At 29.6% G+C, this 12,891-nt stretch overlaps 3 protein-coding genes across 6 annotated transcripts in view; 2 read left to right on the top strand and 1 right to left on the bottom strand.

Moving 5' to 3' along the window:
- Window positions 1-3,167, top strand: part of LOC106787398 (beta-glucuronidase-like) — a 6,569-nt gene extending 3,402 nt beyond the window's left edge. The window contains exons 2-11 of the mRNA XM_014749727.1: window positions 110-297; window positions 490-588; window positions 669-845; window positions 924-1,156; window positions 1,271-1,553; window positions 1,659-1,933; window positions 2,008-2,269; window positions 2,365-2,553; window positions 2,673-2,811; window positions 2,965-3,167. Coding sequence (XP_014605213.1) covers window positions 118-297; window positions 490-588; window positions 669-845; window positions 924-1,156; window positions 1,271-1,553; window positions 1,659-1,933; window positions 2,008-2,269; window positions 2,365-2,553; window positions 2,673-2,811; window positions 2,965-3,146 — 2,019 coding nt within the window. The 5' untranslated portion in view covers window positions 110-117 and the 3' untranslated portion in view covers window positions 3,147-3,167. The remainder of the gene's footprint in view (window positions 1-109; window positions 298-489; window positions 589-668; window positions 846-923; window positions 1,157-1,270; window positions 1,554-1,658; window positions 1,934-2,007; window positions 2,270-2,364; window positions 2,554-2,672; window positions 2,812-2,964) is intronic.
- Window positions 3,168-3,541: 374 nt separating this feature from the next.
- Window positions 3,542-4,231, bottom strand: LOC106787399 (zinc finger HIT domain-containing protein 3). The gene is made up of 2 exons (XM_014749728.1): window positions 4,023-4,231; window positions 3,542-3,927 (listed from the first exon to the last, which is right to left on the bottom strand). Exons 1-2 carry the CDS (start codon window positions 4,091-4,093, stop codon window positions 3,594-3,596), a joined length of 405 nt encoding a protein of 134 aa, XP_014605214.1. The 5' UTR covers window positions 4,094-4,231; the 3' UTR covers window positions 3,542-3,593.
- Window positions 4,232-11,225: 6,994 nt separating this feature from the next.
- The window catches only part of LOC106787393 (zonadhesin-like), a 4,189-nt gene continuing 2,523 nt past the window's right edge, over window positions 11,226-12,891 (top strand). For 2 of the 4 annotated variants that reach the window (XM_014749716.1, XM_014749713.1), the window contains exons 1-5: window positions 11,238-11,582; window positions 11,851-12,181; window positions 12,279-12,341; window positions 12,453-12,515; window positions 12,616-12,678. In XM_014749716.1, the coding sequence (XP_014605202.1) occupies window positions 11,873-12,181; window positions 12,279-12,341; window positions 12,453-12,515; window positions 12,616-12,678 (498 nt within the window). In that variant the 5' untranslated portion in view covers window positions 11,238-11,582; window positions 11,851-11,872. Of the gene's footprint in view, window positions 11,583-11,850; window positions 12,182-12,278; window positions 12,342-12,452; window positions 12,516-12,615; window positions 12,679-12,779; window positions 12,840-12,891 lie in introns of all 4 variants that reach the window. The other 2 variants (XM_014749714.1, XM_014749715.1) reach the window with 2 other exon arrangements.

Raw genomic sequence — 12,891 nt, 5'->3', positions numbered from 1 at the left:
AATCAATATATATATATATATATATATATTTTAAATATAAGTTAATATTAATATTAGTTAATTAAATATAAAACAAATAAAAAATTAATATAAGCAAATAATGTTTCAGATATAAAAATGTCAAGCAACATGTTGCTGTTGATCGTATTTCTAATCGGTAGCGTTAGATCAGGTGAATTTGGTGTTGAATTTGAATTACCAGAAACACCAAAAGAATCTGCAGCTTTGCCACAAGAGGAAACTCAACCAGCCCCACTTCCTGGTTTACTTTATCCTCGAGAGAGCGAATCGCGTGAGGTAAAACATATCTCGATCATCAATTAAATTATAATTCATTGTACAGTAAATTCTCTATCCCGTATAACATAATTAGTACAACACGTTAGGCTTGTTATAAAATAATGTTGTTTAAATATTTTGAATTTATTGTATATTAAATTTAAATATGATACAATGAATTATTAATATTAAAAATATCTTTTAATACAGATAAAATCGCTAGATGGTTTATGGGATTTTATCGCATCACCGTCTAATGATATTTTAAAAGGCTACACAGAATTCTGGTACATTGATTCATTATCAAAGGTATTGTTATTATCGATTCAATTAAATCTTCATAAACGTTTTATTTAAAATATTTCAAATATCATTAATTTAATATTTAGGCTGGTGAATTGATAAAAATGCCAGTACCATCTTCCTACAACGATATCACAACTTCAAAAGAACTCAGGGATCATGTCGGTGCTGTTTGGTACGAACGCAGTTTTTACGTACCCTGGTCCTGGCAAAATCAAAGAGTTTTTCTTAGATTTGGTTCAATTCATTATTTAGCCCAAGTGGTAAGTTGAATCACACTGATCCTTAGAATCATTGTTCAAATAAAAGAACCTAATAATTATTGTGCTATTCATTCCTAGTGGATTAATAACGAATTAGTGATGGAACACGAAATAGGAAATTTACCATTCGAGGCAGAAATATCCAAATATTTGATATTCGGTGGGAAAAATCGTGTAACTGTTGCGGTAGACAATACATTGCTTCAAACCAGTATACCTCAAGGAAGAATTAGTAACATTGTTACCGATAATGGAACTAAACACTTTCAGAGCTATACTTTTGACTTTTTCAATTATGCTGGTATTCATAGGTATAGTTAAACATCACCTTTCTCTATATCATTTATAATTAAATTTATCTATACAATTTGAATTATTAACTAACGTCAATATTACAAAAATATTTTCATCTTTTTGTACAACAGATCTGTATTATTATACACAACACCACGGGTATACGTTGAAGATATAACAGTGAGAACCGGAGTGGTGGGTGATATGGGTATAATAAAATATACTGTGCAGGTAGGAGGTTTAAACCAAGGTGAAATACCAATCTGTACTGTGACCTTGCATGATGCAGAAGAAAAGTTGGCAATAAAGGAGCCAGATAATACGCACTTATCTGGTATACTTAAAGTACCTAAAGCTAAACTTTGGTGGCCTCGAGGCATGAATCCTTCACCTGGATATCTTTATACTCTTGAGGTATACATATACATAAGTATAAATAGAAATCTATTTACAGTATAAATATATTGTAAATCAAATGAACGATCATATCATTTCTGTTTTAATTTTTTTATTTTCCAGGTCAGATTGTCAATACAAAATAGTACCAGTTCAGATGTTTATAGATTACCCATCGGAATTAGAACCGTGTCATGGACGAATACAAGTTTGCTAATCAATGGTAAACCAGTGTACTTGAGAGGTTTTGGAAGACACGAAGATGCAATTTTAAGAGGTCGTGGATTCGATCTTGTTACTATGACCAGAGACTATGAACTTTTACAATGGGTTGGTGCTAATTCTTATAGAACTAGTCATTATCCTTACAGTGAAGAAGTTCTACATACAGCTGACAGGTATCTAACGATTTACTTTAATCTCTTAATTGATATTTATATTAATATAATACAAAAATATATTTTTTCTTTAGGCTTGGCTTTATGATCATCGACGAGTGTCCATCGGTCGACACTGAAAACTTTTCACCTATTCTACTTCTACGTCACAAAACATCTTTGTCGGAATTAGTTAGAAGAGATAAAAATCATCCTTCAGTCATCATGTGGTCTCTTGCTAACGAACCAAGAACGCAACTACAAGGTGCCGATGTATATTTCAAACAAATTGCTGATCATACTAAAGCTTTAGATCCTACTAGACCAGTTACAATTGCTTTAGCTAGAAGTGTTCAGGTATTTATTCCGTTTGTTTGTTTATTTGTCAAAGATATATTTTTTACAAAACTGAAATGAGATAAAATTATTTACCGATTGATTTATTTATGTAGGAAGACAAAGTTGGTCAATATTTAGATGTAATTAGTTTTAATCGTTACAATTCTTGGTACGTCAACCCTGGTAGATTGGATACTATTATCGATCGAGTTATTACTGAGGCCGAAGCTTGGCATAGAAAATATAAAAAACCAGTACTTATTTCTGAATACGGCGCTGACACTTTGCCCGGTGAACACGAGGTAAAATAAACAAAATTATCACAAATAAAAATAAAAGAATAAATCACAACTTATCACAAATTATCACAAATTAAATGAAAAGAATAAATCTAAATTTATAACGAAATAAAATGTTTTAGTTGCCCAACTATATATGGAGCGAAGAATATCAAACTGAAATGTTTTCTCATCATTTTGAAGCGTTTGATCGTTTAAGAAACGAAGGTTTCTTCATCGGTGAATTCATTTGGAATTTTGCAGACTTTCGAACAGCTCAAAGTAAGATTTAATTTCCACTACAGTAGCATAGTATTCGAAAAGATGATATCCATACAATGCCTAAGAGATTAAACTATACTTATAGATATATTATATCACAAGTTACTTATATATATAAAAAAGTATACAAATATTTGTTTCTTTTTTTGGTAGATTTCTACAGAGTAGGAGGAAATAAAAAAGGCATATTTACGAGAGACAGACAACCAAAAATGGCAGCTTATCATGTTAGAAAGAGATACTATGCATTAGAAATGGAAATAGATGGAACGCCATTACCACATAATCTCGAAAATTATGTTTCTAATTATTATTCACCGCACACGGAACTGTGAATGCTATTTTGTCTTTCTTTCATTCTTTATTTTCTTTTTTAGAAAGAAAGAAGTCTATTAACTCAACATTTATATAGTTGTATTTTATGTATGTTGTCAGATAATTCTTTCTCAGATTTATCGATATAACTAATATATACTTGTATGATATCGTATATCATATAAGTTTAAAACTAAATTATTTATTTAAACGAAAGACATATTCTGAAAAAAAACAAAAGAAATTCATGTCTTGATAACTGATTATCTAACATAACGAATCAACTTATGCGTAATTACTTTTATAAGCGTCATTATGTTTCTCAACATAAATACTTAATCATCTAACACTTATCATATAATTGTGAAGTTTTTAAGCCTCAACTAAGTTTCTTATGTTTTTATATAAAAAATAAATGAAAAGTATCAAAATTTTTTAACAACTGTAACATATGTCCAACTATTTTCTCATTCTTTCTTTTCTACTACTTTTAAACAAGCATCCGCAAGCTCTACGAAAATTGATTCGGTCAAAGCTAAATCTAAAGCTTCCATTGGATCCTCGTTGTTCACTACAAAATGTAAGATATCACGAACCTGCGGATTTTCTAAACAGTTTTTAATTGTTTGATCCTGAGACAATTTTTCTAATATTTCCGAAGGTATGGTTTCATTTTCGGCATCTTCTTTACTTTTGTTTTCCAGTGATGGTGGTGATAGCAATGATGATGGGGGTGGTGGTGTAGGCGATGGTGTTTTGCAATCAGCTTTTTTATGTTCTTTACCGCAAGTAACAGAACAGCTAAACGAATAAAACGTTTATCAAGTAATTCCATTATTATATATGTACATTTGATAAAGAAATTGATCAAAAGCTTAACCTCAATAAGTACTTACAAGAGTGTTCTGCATGTAGGACACTTGTACTTCGCCAAATCCTTTTCACAAATAGAACAAATTTTATTCATTTTTCAAAAATATTATATACGTAATCAAAAAAAACGAATTTAATTATTCTTTTTATTAAAAAGATTACTATCAAAGCTACTATAGCTGCAATCAGTCGAAAATTTGTCTGTTAACAGATGGACATGCGCAATGCATGCGCAATGTATGCGCAAAACGACGTGACTGCCACCAAGTAACTAAAATTGCAACTACGGTGGTTTTAAAAAAATTAATTTAAATGGCGCTAATTTCAAATTTCTCTTTCTCCCTCTCGTTACCACCGCAGTCATGCGATTGTTTCATGCATTTATAAAAAAAGAAAGATTATTGTTTTTTCCTATCTTTATTGCTCGATTCATTAATGAGATTTCTTTATTTTTCTCTCTCTCTCTCTCTCAAACGTGTCTTTGATCACGATTGATGAAATTAATTTCACAATCAGATATAAAAATGTAACAGCTTCATGGCCTTGAATATATATATATTTACATGTTTACTTTATCGATAATCGATTTTAAAGTCCGATTTCTATTTTAATAAAATAATTTGTAAAATAATGCAATTACTGTCTTCAATTAATTCGCGAATGCAATAAAAAAAAAAGAAAAAACTTTCTTTTTTCGATTACCCATATTCTGGCAGTACGACTTGTGCCAAGGTCATTGATTCCGCGAACAGTTCCGGCTTATTTTCTGGGCCAGATTCGCAAACGACGATCAGGACAGTCTTACCAATGTTAAAACGAATAGCTTTTGCTATGAGAGAACGATGACATAGTAGAAGACTGTTAAGTTTTCATGTGGGATTTGAGCCGGCCGGTAACAAGAATATACTCTTGCATTTCACGCAACTTCACTTCATTCGAAATCTTACGAGCGGTTCGCTCTTTTCATTCACTATGTTTTTTTAGCGAATGCTTGCATTCATTGGCGTAACTATTCATATAATATTTAAATATATAAACCTGATTTTATATTTTACGTCCTACTATTATTTTTAGACACATTTTTCTAATTATAATAAATTTACTCGATCGATAATCGAATTCGAAATGTCGAGAGAAGAAAAAACAAAATGGACGCTTAATTTCAAATTCGATAATAGAAATAATTTGTAAATAGTATCAACGTAAAAATATAGTAAAATATTTAATAGTGAAATAAAATCTATAAGATATTGTTAATTCATTTATTTTATTTTCACCAATTTCTATAGAGTAGTGCAACGAATAATGCAATTTCAAATTTATCTTCATTTATCAGCAATCAAAAAAACGTTTAATATTTATAATAAATTAATTATACAACGCGGTGGGGAGGATTACAAAATGCTTGGAAATGATTAAAAATTTATTATAAAAAGTGGTGAAAATATGAGCAATGTAATTTCTAAGAAATTCGTGTTGCCTTTTTCAACGAAATTAGAGACAACGTATAGTTAATATAATCTAAATTAATTTAAAAAAAAGAATATATATTTAAACAATTAAATCATTAAAATAAAATTACATTACGCCACTGTTGACCGAGTTTACGGGTTCACCTTGAGGAGGTCGCGAAACGTCAACTACCACTTCCTGCCCCTTCACCTCCTCTTCTTTACTTGTCACCGCCATACCGGAAATGTTCCTCGATCGGAAGAGGAAGAATAAAAAAAGAAATAATGAGACAAAGTAAAATTATAAAGAGAAGTATAAGCAGAAAAAAAAAGAGAAATTAAAAGAAATATACAATTCGTGAATGGCCGAAAAGAAAGGACGTGTAACGAGTAATTGTTAGAAGAATTTCTAACTATCTCTGATCTATCCAATTATAGTTAGCACAATAATGGTGGATATACAACAAAAAAAAACAAAATGGTACAACTAATTAAGCATTGTCGTTAATATATCTTCTATTAGAAAAAAACCATGATTTCTTATTTGATTAGAGAGGATGTACGTTTTATAAAGAAACAACTGGTATGATGAGTTCGCAATTGGGTTAACAAATTTTGCAGAATTATTAGCATTTCGAAATGATTAAAAATGAATGATTACTTATTCTACTATAAGCTAAATAAAATTGTCAATAATATTCATCATATTATTCCTAATGAAATAAATTACGAAAGAAGAAAAAAAAACGATATCGTGTAGAGCATGAGTTAAGTTTTTAACGATTGAAAGATGTTAAATCGTGAAAGTTTTTGATCGGCAACATTTGTTTCCCCGTTTCTTGAAATCCCGCTGAACGTCATAGATTCACTTAAAGAAAACTTATTTAGCAAATGAAAAGAGGATCTAGGAATTGTAGAAGTGATGACAGCATCCCATGAATGACGTCAGTAGGTAGCTGGCGAAATGACGAATTATGGTAACTGTGATGACGTTGCCAGGACAAAATAAGGTGAGTAAGAAGTAAAGTGAGTGAGCAAGCAAGCAAGCAAGCAAGAAAGCAAGGAAATAAGCAAGGAAGGCAAGCAGTCAGGCAAATAAGCATACAAGTATGTAGGCTGGTATAGAAAGACAGTCATAAGTTCTTCCTTTGAAGAGGAGGAAGGAGTCAGAGAGTCAGGAATCTCCGCTAAGTCGACTCCCAGTTGGTCAGTTTCTTTCAGTCCGTCGTATAACGTGGTTCACTCAGTGTACACCGGCTTACGTATTTCTAAACTATGACATTTCATGATTACCGATTATTTTCAATATATATTATTGTTCAATCATTAAAATAATAAAGAATAACGCGTGATCATTTGCGAATATCCAAAGGACGAATCTAAAAGCCGGGTACTCAAACGACCAATTGAAATGAACACTTGACGAATGACAGTGACCCACTTGCCGGTTCCGGTTTGCCACCATATTTCAATGCAATTTTATTCTCTACTTCGAATCGAATCTATAATCATATTTTTCTCTTAGTGTTTCATTATTTTGTTATATTATTATTATACTTATAAATATAATTATTATTATTGTTTATTATTATTATTATTATAATTGTTAATATCATTATTATGAAAGATAGTGCCAAAATATTAGGACCGTCACAGTTTGTCTGCTCGTGATTTTCTCAAACGTTCTTATTTGGTGTGTTGTTCAAAAAAATGTGACCAAATTTTTTAACGTGCAAAGTGAATAATATATATATACAATCTATAATTTATTGTTTAAATAATTTTATCTTTTAAACATCATTTGTACGTCGATAAGGAAGATCGCATTTTCACACACGTAAGAGATAAGAGAATTTATTATTATAGAAAATTTACGGTAAAAGAGTCGTATTAAGGAAGAAGTTAATCGAATAATGAAAATTCAGATGGGAATTTCTGCAATCACGTAGACACCTGTATCAATAAGTATTGAATCATTTATAAATCGGTTTCCCTCTTCAATTTGTTTCTATAAGCACAGTTACCGCGAAATAAAAATCGCATTAATAATTATACTAATAATTTAATACTAAATGAAATTCGAACAATGATACAAAAATATACGGAAATGGTGAAAAATATTATTGATTTCTGATTAAATTTTTAATCCAAGTTACACTCTATTGAATTCGTAATGCAATTTGATTTTCGATAACTATGATCAAACTAGCTTGTGCATAATAGCATTGAAATTATAAATGTTCGAGGATTTCTCATTTCATAACCAACAAGGATACGACAGGACAAAGTCCGTTTAGAATGACTCGTGGGCCACGAGTTCATCGACGGAAATACATCGTACGAGTCAGATGGGAACTGCGTTCCGATATTCTGCTCGTCTTCCTGTTCCTACTCTTTCTTTCTTTTTCTTTCTTTTTCCTTGCATTTATTCCTCTTATCCGATGACGTCACTACCAACACATTTAACATTTCATCTTTTTTATATTTTTTTTTTCTTTTTTTCTTTTTTTTCATTATCAACCACTTCAACTCGCATTTTGGTAGAACGATATGAAACGGAAGAAAACAAAAAAAAAAGAAGAATAAAACTTTCTCCGTTTGTTTGTTTAAACAAATACAAATATATTTTTTTTTCTATTTCTCATTTATTATTAATATTCATCGAAGTTTTTTTTTAGTTTCATTAATCTTACATTAGTCATCAACGTGTTATCTCTGTCGGTAAGGAAGAATATATAAAAGAATAATAATAATAAAAAATTAGAAAAAAAAGAAAATTAAAAAAAATGAAGGGGGGGGAAAAGAGGATGTAGAACGTCACCTTTATCGGCAACAACGACGACCACGTCGGAACGCAGTTGCGCTCGGAATGCAAGGCACGGATTTGAGACGAACATCCACTATCGCAATAGTATAGGAACGTATCGAGTGCAACTGAAACGAGTGTGTGCATTATGGAACGCGGAAATTCAAATCGAACCGCGACACCTTAAAAAAATCCTCACTAGGGCGAGCAAGCGAACGAACGAGGGCGCCATTCCAATTTTTTCTTTTGATATTTAATATATCTCGATATTTCGTTAATCGAAAAGTCGATTACGAATTACAATAAGAATTTTTTAATAATTACTAATCATTTTTATATATATATATTCGTACATTTACTTGCATTTCTATATTTATATACGATTGTAGAGTTTCATTTGAATTCAATCATGGCCGCCAAAGCTAATACAAATTTGAATCAAATGAAATGTTTCAATAATTACGTTAACTGACATTTAATGAACATTTTAAAATGTGTTTAATATATTTTTGTTTCTTTTTTTTTTTTAATAATTATAATTCATTATATTAAATTAATAGAGAAATTTTGCGCGAGATAATACGCGCATCTAATCAAATTTGAATCATACAATCATGGCTGCCAATTCAAAACTAGATATCTACTAGTGTTGATTTTTAACGCGTTTAATAGTCAAATAATAAATATTTAAAACGAGCAAAAATAAAATTAAATTCATTTAATGTTGTAGAAAAGACGTTGAAAATCGGTAAAAGTAAGGAATGAAATATTTTTAAAACACTCGCAGTCAATTGATTCGAAGCACATTCGAGTCTAAATCGTATATAAAATGATTATATATATATATATATATATATATATATATATATAGCAAAAAATATGATAGAATATATATGTATATTTTTTTGAATATAGAATGTCGCGGAGTTTTTCATGAACCGTGACGGTGCGATAAAAATCCCGACTGTTAATTGGCCGAAGATGTTCATAAGAGCGTGCACAATGATTTACGTAATACATGAATTTAACTTTGGCGATAATAAGGAATACGGTAAATGGCATTTTCATTTGAATTATATCGCGAAAAGGAATACAACAGTGCAATTAATGATAAATTAATTTAACCAATAATTATATCGTGTATTAGTGACAAAAATGAAAACTCCGATTTATAGTGATGAACGCGTGGATGAAAATTTGCAACAGGAAGACAAACAAAAATCCAAGATGGACGATCGAAACAAAATAAATGTTCTTCCCGTTATCGAAGGTGTACAACGTGTTCAAAGACCTATTTCTAATTGGAATACAAATTTGGAAATAATATATATATTCGTAAGTATTAATATATTTTTTATTTCATTAATAACTTTAAACGTACGTTACTTCATAAATTATTCAAAAATTAATTGACTATAGGAACCACAGTATTTATCGTTGCACGCACTGTTTAACTGTGTTGACTTCGAATGAAAAAAATTGATGAAAAATTTATATTCATTATCTAGAGCACGTATTTTTTTTTTCGATAGTTCTTCCTACAAAATGTAGCACGTGGTATAATTATGTTGCTTTCCTTTTTATATAATTTTAATTTGTCAATACTTTTTAATAAAAGTATTATTCGCATAGGCTTCAAATAACAATCTTATTTTTCTTGCACGCAAAGACACGATCGCTGATAACGACGTGTTACGTTGTGTGAATAATTGTTATATAGAATCATTACGGAAAGTTTTATCGTTTTTTATATTTTCTTCCTTTTTTTTCTCTCTCTTTTTTTTTCCTTATCACTTAACGTAATCAAAGAGTCCAAAAATCGTCTTCGTGTAAAACAATTTTTTTTTGCATTTTGATACGAAGTCGACCACATGACAAATCCTGTTTTCTCTTTTATTTTTTTTTTCTCGTGAAATCATTTAATGATATCGAAATATTCTACGGAAGAGATTGCGTTTTTTTTGTTTTTTTTTTTCTTAAGGATAAGAAATGAATGAAAAATATTCGCGATTATTTACGAATTGTAATAAAAATCTGTAATTAATTCGATTTTAATTTAAACAAAGTTTTTTCCAAGGAATAATATATGTATATACTTTCTCGATATCGAGGTGTGGCCAATTTACCGTTACAAATATGTATATAACATATAACTTACATGCCAAAGAGTTGTTTGCCTAGATGAAAGCTTGTTATTCTTGTAAAAGAAACGATATCTCGAAGGAGCGAATGAAACTTCGAATTATTTACCCTGTTAAACACCTTTAGATTCTCTTCAAAACTTTGTACTTAAAGTTCAGTTTCTAGTAGATAAAAAACCAGCGTTGGAAAAAACAAAAACTATATGCAAGTATGTAAATAAACTCGAGACGATAAGAAACATTAAAAAAAAAAAAAAACTATTGTGAAGCGATGCATCCGGATGACGTCTGCACCGGCCGTGATCGTAAACTTTTTATCTGGTCGGTGGGACTTTCGTCCGTTTGCAATGCTCACGAGAAACACCGATACTTATCAAGGATCGATAATGAAGATATTCGTAGAGTGATTGTAGGTAAGTAGGTTTCGTCGATAACTAACTGCGGTCGGTAATAATCTACGTCGGTAACTTACCGACATGTCACTACATATTTTTTAAAAAAGAAAAAACATTTAATTCGCTTTCGTTTCTATATATATATATATTCATATTAATTGAACAGAAAATAATCATATGTAACGATAAATAAAAATAAATAATCACGCTTTTTTTTTTTCTTTTTTTCTGTTTCCGACGTAACAAAAATTGACTGTACCGCTGGACTGTCCAAGAAAAAAAGATAAACCAAGGGGAAAAGATCAATAAATAAATATATATATATATATATATATAAATATAGAATAAAAATTGATGTACAAACTTTCGTGTGAATAGGGCACGAATGATTGATAACTTCGGTGCAAAGTATGGAAAAATTTTCTTTGAGGATATCTCAAAAGTCATAACATGATAGAGAAAAAGGTTGACACTAGACTGGAACACGAGGCCATCACGCGGAAGATGACTGAAGATATATACGTGGTATGTAATAGTACGCATAATCGATTGACCGCATAACACCACCAATGCTACGCTAAAGGATTATATTTTTTTATTTATTATATATTATTATTCGATATCTGTCTCTGTGTATGACTGTAAAAATGTATGCGCACGCATATCTAAAAACACTTCTCCCAATTTCCTTCGATCGTTATTATCGAGTAACAAGTTCGACATTGAACAGAAATCGTTTAGTTTTCATCGATCACACGTATGTGATATCAGTAAGGATAATCTCAATTTTGTAAGTATATAATTTATACATTTATTATTTCACACGTATGTATATTATTACGGATATAAATAAATATAAAAAACATCTTTTTTTAAATAGTATTTCTTTTCTTACTAGAGTTTTTTTTTTTAAATATTGCAACGCTTACCTAACGCTTAACATTGATAATTCTTTTGTTTTACGGGTCACAAGATGTTAATCTACGTTTTGTTTTTGAATTTAAATTAATAATAAATATAATAAAAAATAATAAACTGTGTGTTACTTTATTAATTAGATCTAATTTTTGAATCGTTACGATGTCTAAACCGGAAGTTTCTACATCGGCGATCGTTACACGATCGAAGAAAGAAAAAGTTATCAATGATCCTAAACAATTGTCGAGTGAAATTAAAGCTGAAATTAAAAGCAAAGCGATCATTGAAAAGGCCGTAGTTGATTTACCAGTTCCACAAAAAGTACAACCGGTGAAGGAAACCGCAAAGACTGATATACAAGTTGAAAAAAAAGTTATCGAACAATCGATCGAAAAAAAGGTCGAACAATCGATCGAGAAAAAAATCGAACAGAAATCTTTCATTGAGGAATGTTCGATTTTCGAGAAGAGCGTAAGTTTAAATAAATTCGATTTGTATTTTTATGTGCATTTGTTCTTTTTAAATTAAATAAAATTATTTATTTAATTATTTATATATATGTTTAAAGAAACCGAGAAAAGAGCCGCCATCTTCTTCAGTAAAGGATGAATGCTCGATTCTCGAAAAAAATGTAAGTTAATTCTTGTTGCATGGTTGTTTCTTTTTTTTTTTATTTAATAAAAAAAAATTGATAACTACTATATGTATATATTTCTTTTTTTCTATTATATATTTTTTATAGAAACCAAAAAAAGAAGAGTTATCTACTTTAATAAAAGATGAACCTTTGAATATCGTAACGAATGTGAGTCAATTCTTTTCTTTATTTTTTAAATCCAATAAATTTGATAATTTTATAATCTTCATAATTATTTTTTTCTATTTATTTATTTTGCTTTGCATAGATATCAAAAGAAAAAGAATTATCTCCTCCGAAGAAAGATGAATTTATTAGCTTGGAAAAAAATGTAAGTTAAATTTATTCGGTCGTTTTTTCTTTTAAATTAAATCAAATTAATAATTTATCACATTTATCAATATTATTTATAACAATTTTTTGTTTGTATAGAAACCCAAGGAAGATCTATTCTCACTAAAAAAAGATGAATCCTTAAATCTCGAAAAAAATGTAAGTTAATTTGATTGATTGTTTTTTTAATTCCCATAAATTTAATAACTAT

The sequence above is a fragment of the Polistes canadensis genome, unplaced genomic scaffold (genome assembly GCF_001313835.1).
Source record: "Polistes canadensis isolate GaletaPanama2010 unplaced genomic scaffold, ASM131383v1 scaffold_99, whole genome shotgun sequence".
In the NCBI taxonomy this organism is placed as follows: Eukaryota; Metazoa; Arthropoda; class Insecta; order Hymenoptera; family Vespidae; genus Polistes; species Polistes canadensis.
Note: the sequence above shows the minus strand (reverse complement) of the source record. Positions and strands in the feature narration are given on the sequence as shown.

What these genes read in the sequence shown, in the direction of transcription:
- LOC106787399 (XM_014749728.1), bottom strand. Translation starts at nt 4,093, where the DNA reads ATGAATAAAATTTGTTCTATTTGTGAAAAGGATTTGGCGAAGTACAAG. An exon ending in CCTACATGCAGAACACTCTT is followed by an intron (nt 3,928 to 4,022) that starts GTAAGTACTTAT and finishes TTATTCGTTTAG; the next exon opens with CTGTTCTGTTACTTGCGGTA.